The sequence below is a fragment of the Hordeum vulgare genome, chromosome 2H (genome assembly GCF_904849725.1).
Source record: "Hordeum vulgare subsp. vulgare chromosome 2H, MorexV3_pseudomolecules_assembly, whole genome shotgun sequence".
NCBI classification, from domain to species: Eukaryota; Viridiplantae; Streptophyta; class Magnoliopsida; order Poales; family Poaceae; genus Hordeum; species Hordeum vulgare.
In genome coordinates this window covers 644,953,874-644,965,069 of record NC_058519.1, presented here as the reverse complement: position 1 = coordinate 644,965,069, position 11,196 = coordinate 644,953,874, and the positions used below count along the sequence as shown (strand labels likewise).

The 11,196-nt window shown below is 39.8% G+C and overlaps 1 protein-coding gene and 1 pseudogene across 1 annotated transcript; both read right to left on the bottom strand.

Annotated features, from left to right (window-relative positions):
- Window positions 1-1,690: 1,690 nt before the first annotated feature.
- On the bottom strand, window positions 1,691-3,368 carry LOC123431174 (annotated as a pseudogene).
- A 765-nt stretch (window positions 3,369-4,133) lies between these two features.
- Window positions 4,134-10,141, bottom strand: LOC123428317 (general transcription and DNA repair factor IIH subunit TFB2). The gene is made up of 16 exons (XM_045112514.1): window positions 9,861-10,141; window positions 9,168-9,291; window positions 8,917-9,084; window positions 8,272-8,340; window positions 7,922-8,015; window positions 7,660-7,760; window positions 7,146-7,191; window positions 7,010-7,069; window positions 6,858-6,926; window positions 6,273-6,356; window positions 6,122-6,205; window positions 5,885-5,970; window positions 5,156-5,246; window positions 4,991-5,071; window positions 4,828-4,902; window positions 4,134-4,698 (listed from the first exon to the last, which is right to left on the bottom strand). The coding sequence occupies exons 2-16, from the start codon at window positions 9,278-9,280 to the stop codon at window positions 4,564-4,566; spliced, it is 1,356 nt and encodes a 451-aa protein (XP_044968449.1). The 5' UTR covers window positions 9,281-9,291; window positions 9,861-10,141; the 3' UTR covers window positions 4,134-4,563.
- Between the last annotated feature and the right edge of the window lie 1,055 nt (window positions 10,142-11,196).

Here is an 11,196-nt window from a genome sequence, read left to right as displayed (position 1 = left end):
CACGGCATAGGCGATACAACTATTGGTTCAGGAAATATATTACAAGGCACTCCAGGCCCAAACAATAGAATCAAAGTTTTTCTCGTAACCCAGCGTTAACATTTTCCGGGTTAAGCTTTGTTTTGATCTTGAGCCTGAGATGCCTCCGGCTGGTCCTCTGTTTGAGCCATTGTCGCAAAAAAGAAAATGAATGATTGCTTTTTATGCCTTCAAAAATATTGAACATCCAGTATATATGCAAGTAGCCGCCTTCTTCATCATCTAAATTCCTTATTTTTTAAATATATAATTGCGTATTTGATTTAGGTATACATTATCTAGATAGATAACTTGGATCCCTCTAGAAGTGCCAACTAGAAAATAAAACTGGCATTATGAGAGAAAAAGTGTACTTATTCTTTCTAACTATAAAAATATGACTAACTAAGGAGGATTCCTTCGAATATTCCAATTATTTTGATGGTGCTTTTTTAAATTAATCTAACAGTCCCAGCACCAATCACTCACTGTGGATCGGTCAGTTCCTAGCTTGAGGGTTATTGGATCTGTTTTTGGCCTTGTGATACCATGCCTCTATAGGTGCCCAAATATGACATTCTTCGCTGTCATAAAGAGGTTACCCACTAGATTTAGTGGAAGACAATGAGCAAGTGTCACCCCCAACTGAATTAATTCCCTTGTCATTACATGAATTTGCAACCAGAAGACATGCCACACGTGTTAGCATGCATGATAAAATAAAATTTTATATAATTCTTTCTTTTAAGAGTTAATTCTTGTCTTGTAGTTCCTCTAGTTGTTGAGTTGTTTGTGTGTGATAAATCAGTCCATCTCTTTTTATATGTGAAATACTTTATATTAGTAATAATACTGAAAAAATGCATATTTTCTAGTGGTAAGTATACTAAGAAACTGCATTCATGTATCCAATGAAAATATCGGGCTACGTATAACAATGGAACTATTGGCACCCTCGGTTGCGAGGTCATAAGCAATTTCCATCCAACGAATGTATACCTTAGTTCTCAAGTGAGTGGAATTTACTATATACTGCAAGCCCTTGCTCTTCGAGGCCCAATAAAATGTGTCCACAACAGTTAACGATACCAATATCAGGTAACCACAAATGCACGTTCTACACAGTAGCTTTTCACCATATGGTGTTCTAAATTTTAGTTTTAAGTTTCTATATATATGCACAAACATTTTTAATGATTCATAATATGCCAGTTAGCCCATGAAGATACACGGGCTGGTAATTTGTGCCATTCTAAGACTGGATGGTACTATAGTACCCGTAAAGGATGTAGTGAACTATGCGGATATTTTAGGCTAGTGTGATTACTACATCATACAATTATATGTTGATGGGAATAAACATGCCACGAGAGATTTCGGTATAGATAATACAATATTTAACACATGCCTTTTGCACATTTAATTTCAAGTAAATAAAATATGATACACAGTTGTAGGTTCAACTAAAATTGCAAATCTCCTGAACAATGAGAGTATGAAGCCCTTAATTATAGTATGGTAGTACATATTTGTCCCAGGCACATATGAACATTGAAATAAACAGAAATCTAGTTGTCACAAAGATGGATACAAAGGCCGCACAATGGATAGATTTCTCAAAGAACCAACCATTTAGCATGCTTGCTCAGGTAAACTACATGTAAAAGATGATTTAACTGGACATATATTCTATCACGGATCTGATGTCATTAGCGATATTCTTGGCTTCTGCTGCAATACCAGCTAATCCTCTCCTCGCTAACCCAGCGCAGTAAAGCCCATTTTCACCTTTCCAATGATTCGGATATTTTTGAATGGGCAGTCCATTGCCATTTAACATGCTCTCACCATGCTGGGTTCAGAAAAATGTAGAGCTTGTAAGCAAATTTAACAACGGTTACACCAGAAAACGAGCACATTCATGCTCAAACATCAACAATATTACCTTAAGCCATTTATTTGCCGTGCTTTTGTATCCAGTTGCAAACACAATCGCGTCAAATGATATTTTTTTACTGCATTGAAATTCAACTATGTTGCCCCTAATGTCACTGATGCCCCCTTGAACCTATAGGAGATAAAGAAATATATTTATAACTTGGCATATCATATCAACACATGTTATAAAGTTATGTCATCGCAAGGATATACTTACTTTGATGATGCCTTTTTTGATTAATCCAAGAGTCCCAACATCAATCACTGCGGACCGACCGGTTTCTGACTTGAGGGTCATTGGACCCATTTTTGGCCTTGTGATGCCATGTCGCGATATGTCTCCAAATATTAAATTCGCCAACATCACAAGGAGGTTATCCACTAGATTCAATGGAAGGTGATGAGCAAGTGTCATCCCCAACCGAATTAGTTCCTTTGTCATTATATGAATCTGCAACAACAAAACATGTCACGCCTCTTTTGAAGTATGTAAAATTAAATTTTCTAGAATATCTTCATTCAGCAATCTTTTTTTGTCTTGTAGTTCCTCTAGCTGTGTAGTTGCCTATGCGTGATGTAAACAGTCCTTCTCTTTTATATGTGAAGTACTTTCTACTAGCAATAACATTGGAACTGCATCTCTTCTAGTAGTAACTATACTAAGAATTTGTGTTCATGTACCCTATGATAATATATAGTGCATGTACATACCGGGCTTCGTATAACAATCGATGTATTGGCACCATGGGTCGCAAGGTCATAAGCAATTTCCATCCCGGAGTTGCCAGATCCAACGACCAATACGTTTTTGCCAGAGTAGCTCTTGCCAGACTTGTAGCTTGAGGAGTGGATGACATCACCTGGAAAGTTTTCCAGTCCAGGGAACATTGGAATATTTTGTGCACTATTCTCACCACTTGCCACAACAAGAAACTTTGCGGTGAACTTGATTGTGGTGCACTTTGACATGTCATTTGCCATAATGGACCAACATTTTTCATCATTGTCATATGTGGATGACTCCACGGTAGTGAGATACTTTGGTTGAATATTGAAACGCTCAACATAGTCATCCAAGTACTTCACAAACAAGGTTTTCGGTATGTATGTTGGTGCATCTACAGGGTATGACATGTGTGGCAACTCACAGAACTCCTTTGCGAGATGCAGCTTGAGGCGATCATATGCGCGGTTGCGCCAAAGTGACGCGCTACAACTCTCACGCTCGATGATGGCATAAGGAATCGAGAATTGGCTAAGGCATGCTGCCGTTGCGAGGCCTGCTGGCCCAGCACCAACAATAAACACTGTAACACTCTCCATTTCAAAGAGAAGAATTGACAAAGTTGTGGGATAAGTCCGGTGGTAGGCTACAGTGTTTGTGTGTTTGCTCGATGAACTTTGGATGACATGCTCACATATGGGGGCATATATATGCTGGTATCTTTCATGGAGTAATCTGTTTTTGGATTGAGGTATGAAAAAGGTAAATATTTCTTGCGGCCTTATCCTGGTGTTTACGAGTATTTCCATCTAAAAATGGAATCGTTGTTGGTATGAAAGCGTGTACTGAAACAAAATTGGCAGGAAACTCACTCTTGATCGATTGTTATGGAAACTTATCAACCAGCTCTGGATATGTCTAGATTAAAGATTCTTCGTGTTTCTTTCCTTTTGCATCGTCGTCGATGTAAATTACCGGTCTAATATTTAAGTGTTTCTTCCTTTTTCTACACGATATGATAAAGATAAGTCTGATTTCTTAACAAACATTTATAGACAGAGTCGTACATTCAAGTATTTCATTTTCCCAAGTCAACATAATGCGGATGACGAAGGGAAACAATCATCTCAAAAGGATTTGGCACCAACATGTTAACCGGTAGTTTTGCGGAGACCATTGCCACGATATCTTTGGTGTCAACAGAAGAGCTGTCCGATGTTGTGAACAAACAAAATGTGACACTTTAGTTCAAATATTTGAAACCAGTTTTTTTTTGTAATTTCATTTCTATACAGAACACTCAGTTAATGTGAGGTCATATTTCAATTTTGATATATGTATATTGTCTTACGCTTGAACATCAAATTGAGCGCACATTGAATTTTAACTCTACACACCAAAGTGTGAATATTCATAAACCCCTAAGTATTTTGTAAAAATAATACTGAGCCAATTTACTGAAAATCCAAATTGCCAATCATGTCTTGATACAGTTTTGCAAACTTGTCTGGTTCCAAACTGACTGACACGGGCCAATCTCAATTGTACGTGACTTCCATATAAAACTGAAATGGAAAAGTGGAGCACGTACAGTTCATCTGATTTTGGTTTGCGTAACAGAATAATCCACTACCTTCTGTGACTTACATTTAGCATGGCGCAAACTGCAGACTAAACCTATACAATATATGATTACGCTCGATTTATGACCGTCGAGTCCAAATGATTTCAACATCTACCAGACTACCACGCTGCCTCCTGCAGACGGATCTTGTAAAGACTTGTCTGGTGTCTAGGTAGATTCAGGCCTTCCTCACATGAAGGAGCATGTGGGACGGACAAGTTGCTTCTTCTCTTCTCTCCAGATGGTCACTTCCCTTGGATCATCTTTGCCGGCGGAGGAACTCCCGCATTTCTTGGTGGAACTCCCCGCTCACTATCAATCGCATCTTCTTCGCGTCCTCCCACAGCAAGTACCCGTTATCCCTCGCGTGGTCACAGCATTGTTCAAACATGTCCTGTGCAAGTAAGCGGCGCCCAGATGTAAGTATAGCGTTAATCAGACTACCAGAGTACAGGTTTTCAAATGTGTTCAAGCACCGTCCATCTGCAAGGAGCTTGCAGGGTTTGGTGGGTGAGGAGTTTACCTTGCTCGGAAAATCTTCGTATACGTGTGACAGGATCATCTCGACCCTGTTACGGTCATTCTCCCACAGCCTAATCTGCATCAGAGAATTGGCAGTCTTCAGTTTTATATCCGTTGAACAGATGATGATGTCTGGTATATGAGGGATGGGTTGCTGTGCTTACCTGATCTGTAACATTCTCTGGGACTATCGGTATTTTGTCGATGACACGAGGGTGGGCATTTTGTTGAAGGAATGAAACTATCTGACAAACAAAAAGAAAAAAAGTGTAACTGCATGTATCTATGTAACAATGAATCATGTAGAAATGTGTGATCAAGATGATTACCTGTTCAGCAGTGATCCCGTTATCAAATGCACCATAAAGACTTTCTTTTGTAATAGCTCCCACAATAAGGTTTGGTAGTTGATACTCTACCCTGCAAGGCCATATTTGTGAAGGCATTTAACAAAGATTGAAACTGAGAACACGAGGGGTATCAAGGACTCACAAAATACAGCTACCAGTATGCAACTGCCAACAATCTTTTCGATTGTGGAGGGTTAAACAATAACTAGATTTACAAGCAGAGTCAGGTTCAAAAAATTTGAAGGGCTTTGCATCTTGGACGCCTATAGATATTTAGGTTAATAAGCTAATAGGCAATCCATTGTTGCTGCATTTTGCATTCCTAGATTTAGTACTTGACTCTGGTAGGAAAGTTGGCATTGCTTAGCTTACTGAAGGCATCTCGCAAAGAAGATCAACAGCCCTAGTTGCTGCTTAGAACAAAAACGGACCAATGCTGTCAGGATCATCCAAATAACTGAACTAGCGTAGTAAAATGCCACTCGACACAGTCCTGCCAGATTTAGTAAAACAATCTGGAAGCAGTATAAATCCCCTAAAGGGCGCCCGCACACACACAGAAAGAATGTTACGCTTCTGCATACCAAGCACTTAACGTATTGATTACCAAGAGCAACTTGGAACATGCTGGAGCTACGAAGTAGTAGCCAAACTGTAAAAATGGCAGAGATGAGCTAGGTTATGTCACTCATCTGACAGCTGATGTACCTTGAAAAAAGACGTAGAATTTCACAGTGCAACTTGGAAGCAGAGTACGCATACAACCTAAAGTTTGTCTCCACAACCACAATACCCTGCCACAACAATATCACACAGTATCAACTTGTAGGTGGAAAATAGTTCATCTTCATCGAGTGTCGCTTAGGTGACAAGTGGGTGGAACTTATGAAGAAGATCTGGAGAGCATAAAACTGCAATAGCAAAGGAAATGGGATGTTCTGAAACCTCTTTGCTGGCAGCTGAATCTGACAAGCTCGACGAGAGATTTGTAGCCAATTTTGTAGGTATGAACCAGCTATCTTTACGGCCCTGTTATTCATTAACTCCTAAAATCATATTTATCAAGCTGAATGGTAAAAAAAATCTAAAGTTTTACCTGCTGCAGTTTGACTAACCCGAGTTCCATCAGATCCATAACTGCAATTCTTTGGACTTCTGTCAGAGTACTCAGGCTGTAGGCCTGAAGCATGAACAGAGAGATAGGAAAACTTGTGGTCAATTTGTAAGTTGTAACTAACATGCCAAGCAGCAGAGTCTGAACAAAAAGATGTGCAGAATCAATTTAATACGATAAATGTAGTCCTGCAGCCCTTTAACTTCTTTCAAACACTGGAATTAAATATTTTCTTAGACAATATAATCTGGCGAAAAAAGGTTGATGCCCCTCAGCCCCTGCCTACTAGATAGAACAGAACAAATACAACAATATACTTTAGTATCTTTGAGATGCTCTAATTCATACATCGCATTGCTGCTACAATTGATCTCTCTTCAACAAACCCCAAATCAATAATATTTATGTCTGTACACCTCTTGCTCATATTAATATTCCCTACTATTATTGAAAGAAAACTGTGCCGTCAGAAATAGGACTTTAATGATCATTCAGACAAAGGTTGCGTAACTTGTCACTTATGAATGGTTCTTAACATAATCTTGTAAGAAAGAATGTTTTACTTACCGCTCCTTGTGTATGAAAACTAAGCTCCAAGAGAAATGATATCAAGTCTGTGGGGTCCACCCCACGTTCCTATTCAATAAAATAATATGAGTCAGCACAGAAAAATACTCATGTCAAATCAAAAGGCATAAAACATAAAATGGCACCAATACCTCTGCGGACGAAATGTATTCTCTCATTATATACCAAAGTTGTGCATTTGTCTCCATCAGCTAGACAAATCGAAAAGAGTGAGAACTGAAGACGGAAATATGTCAGATAATTTGTTCAACAGAGCTAAGCACAGACCAGAAACTGGAAGCCATTCTCACTTAACTTTGCAGCTTCACCATCCCTGTGTAATGTATTGTATTATGAACTCATGATATCAAATTCATTATAAATTTGGATATCCAGCCAGTTGAAAAGGAAGACAGAGAAAAAACAGGGCTATGGGCTTTAGAAATCCCACATCCATATGATTTAAAAAAATATACAAATTCGAATATATCGAGCCAGTCAACTGAATGAATTGTTAGGATCGCTAGTTAATCCCATTTTGCAACCAGGAAACATGGACACAATCAAAGTAAAAAAAAAACAGCAATTTGCTGTCAGCTCACGAATTCTAAATTTACTAGTCTAACTTTTGTTAGATATTACTATGTCCATACCGACACAGCGACGCTGCATATTATACCTAATGTACTAGCAAGAGAAAGAGCTAACTTTGCATGCCATGTCATTGAAATGAAATTTGACTGTCATTACTCACTAGTTAATATGCAACTGATTGTCAAACAAGGGGGCAATTAGATTGAACCTTGAACTCAGAAGACCTCGCTGGAATGTCTTCATCATAGATGAGCTGAAAGTGGTCCCTTTCTCAACTTGAGACGAGTTGATTAATTGCAGCAAGAAGCACTGTTTTACCATAAAACGGAACAAGCATTACTAGTTGAAGTGAACACATGTATTCTACCAAATGCAAACAGTATGGCCCGATGAGCAAACAAAGAAAAGGTCAATGATATAAAATAAAACATGCATGAAAAAAAATAGAGTATAAGTTTTCTCATCCTAACCTCCCATTGCTCAAGAGCATAATTTTCTAATTCCACCAGTGTAGGCAATCTGGCAGTGACGCTGAATGGTAGTGGTTCCCTTGGCAAACACCCGCTGCAGCAAAAAGAAATGGAATTTGACCAACCAGTTTGTACCTTTTAAGCCCAATAGATGGAACTTGCGAAACAAAAGCCAAAGCAGTAAAACCTGAAGCACCATCCTGGTGATTTCTAACATCGTAAAAAATGATTCCATATTTGAATAAAAACATGTCAAAACCATCATAACAGTGAAACAATAAGCAATTGGCTTCAAACAGAAGACTGAAATATCCATGTTTTGTTCAACAAAATAGTTCAGGAGAACTTACCCACTAACCAAATATTTCTGCATGTTAGCCTGGAATTTATTATTCATCTTGTAGCTCACCTCCTTCCTTCTGTATGCGCATCAAAACAAAGTAAGCTAGAAAAATTGCATAATTCGTTTGTAGACTACACAATATACACACAGTAGATGAGCAGGTGCATTAGAAATTGCACAGTCTAACTTGCATCATGCAAGTAATGCAAAACCTAATAATCTAAAGAATTCCTATTAGTATACTTATACAATATGGACATTAAAATAACGGAGCCAGACGCTGTTCGCCTACTCTAATTAGAATTTTGTTTTAGCTTATATTTCAGCAAACTGGCATCCACCATAAGATCAAATGGCGCATGTGTGCTTAAGATATACTCCCTCCGTCCCAAAATAAGTGTCTCAACTTTGTACTAGCTGTAGTACAAAATTACACTAAGCTTGAGACACTTATTTTGGGACGGAGGGAGTAATACATACCATTGTCTCGGCAGCCCTAACTCACTATGGCAAACAAAAATCACCATTTTGGCTTCTAAATTCCAATTATTTGGTTCTTTGCTAGTTGATCAGATCCAGGAAGGTTAAAAGGTTTTCTAAAAACAATCAACCATACATACCAAGCACCAGATGGAGGTGGACGAGGTCTTACCTATCACGTACTTCCACAAAGACCCTGAGTTGGAGCAGCCTATCGATGGCAACCTTGTGCTTGGAGGCATACTCATCCAGCACCCACTCCTGCATAGCCGCAGCAGGCATTGGTGCCGACACGTACAGCATCTGAATTACGTACTTCTTTGCCAGCGGTGGGAATGACCTGCAGAAGTGAATGTGTGAAAAATCACAATGACAGCAAGAATACCTCGCCAAAATGTGTTGCGTAACTGGCCGGTTGGAGACCTGAGTACAGCCTCACAGATGAAGGCGGAATCGTAGAGCATGTCAAGTTTGGCGGCAGGCAGTGCGGCCACCATGTCCATGAAGTTCCGCGCGACCACCATTACCTGAGGCATCTTTACAGCGCCTACAGAGAGGAGGCGAGGTGGGTAAAAAAAAATAACTAGGTTATTTCGCACCCTAATTAAGCAATAATGATGAAAGCGTTCAGCAGATATCATAACATTGATGTTCTCATACTGGAAATTTCGACAAAACTGTGTAAAATGTCAGCCAATGCCTAACTTGACAGCAGTTTCATTCAGCAGTAGGATTGGTTACTACGTACTAACTACGCCTAACTTGCATAAAAAATCCAGCAGTCATATATCCAACAATAAGCCATCACAGTTGCAGCTGCTGGCCACAACCAGCATTGCCGACGACCAGAGAGGCATCGGGCTGTTAACACATGCAACAGACACGCAACATAGACCATACCGACGCCATAACAGCAACAAACTGAATGTGTGGCTGCTGATGGCTACACGCAAAGAGAGATTCCGGTGCATATTGCAAGCAAGCATGCATCGACTCAAACCATCAACAGGCTATGCAAATGGCGGAGGGGAAAGAAGGCGAGTCTCGCGCGGGGCCGTCGCTCCAAATTGTTCATCAGCGAGGAATCGACTAGCGATGCTTGTCGGGGCATCAAACCTGCGCCTGGACGCTCCCACCGAGAGATAGGAAGAGCTCCGCAGCCGCCGATGCCCTAGGTCGAGGTCGCCCGCGGCGGCGGGCAAACCAGATGGGGGAACGCCTGCGACCGGGTGGGGAGGGGAAGAGAAGGGGGGGGGGGGCAGATGGCGGAGGGGCGCAGCGGTGGCGAAGAACACGACGTAGAGGCGGCGACGGCGAGCGCCTCGCCGCGAGCAGGCGGCGGCGGCGGCAGCAACGTGGAAGCGGGCAGGGTTCGATCCCTGGGTAGTGTCGTCTGTGTATTTCATGGGCCGGGCCCGTCCCCTCTTCTGGCCAAGCGAGCTCCTCATTCATGGGCCGGGCCCGTCCCCTCTTCTGGCCGAGCTAGCTCCTCATTCATGGGCCGGGCCCGTCCCCTCTTCTGGCCGAGCGAGCTCCTCATTCATGGGCCGGGCCCGTCCCCTCTCCTAGTCCATGACTGTAGAAACTATTCGTGGAACTAAAAATGTTTTATGAATTTCAAAGAAGTTTCACGATTCTTTTTTGTTTATTTTTGAAAATGCTCATGGACTTGAAGAATGTATTTTTTTAAGGTGAGGACTTGAAGGATGTTAGTGCAACTAAAAAATATATCATAAATTTAATTTTTAAAGCATATAATTGATTAACGTTATTAAAAAAGCACCACGTATTTAAAACAAGTTCAACTTGTATCTGAAAGTAGTCATCGGGTATCTAAAAATATCCTTTCTGCATTTGAAAATTCTTCAAAGTTACTTACAAAAAAATGTTTTATTGCTTCTTTAATAAATGTTTATAAAAAAATTATAAACATTTACAAAAATGATCAACTTGTATTTTAAAAAAAAATCACGTATTTAAAAATGATCAACTTGTTTTTTAAAACTATTCACTGCGTTTTTTAAAATTTGTTGTGCATTTCAAAGAAGTTCACAGCTTACAGTTTATAACCAATTCTACACTAACCTAAATCTAGTTGCAGTTCGTCGAGAAGAAAATAGCAAGAAATCAATTTTGGCAGCAATAAATTTATCTAGTGTTTGAATCATCTCTTTCAAACATGGATGTGGTGTAGTTTGCAAAACATCCTAGCATTTCCCAACTATGCGCCTTTTCGCAATAGTTTGACCTAATAAGGAGATATGAAAAGAGTGGAATGAAACAACTTGTACTCCTTCCGTTCTTAAATATAAGTCATTTTAGAGGTTTCACTAAGAGACTACATACGGATGTATATATACATACTTTAGAATATATATTCACTTATTTTATTTCGTATGTAGTCTCGTAATGAAATTTTTAAAAAGATTTATATTCAGAAACGGAGAGGGTA

Bases quoted from the DNA above. Each gene is read 5' to 3' on its own strand.
- LOC123428317 (XM_045112514.1), bottom strand. From the start codon at position 9,280: ATGCCTCAGGTAATGGTGGTCGCGCGGAACTTCATGGACATGGTGGCC. The intron at 7,070-7,145 runs GTCTGTGCTTAG...CGATTTGTCTAG, and splicing joins AGAATGGCTTCCAGTTTCTG to CTGATGGAGACAAATGCACA. The intron at 5,072-5,155 runs GTAATCATCTTG...TTTGTTTGTCAG, and splicing joins ACGGGATCACTGCTGAACAG to ATAGTTTCATTCCTTCAACA.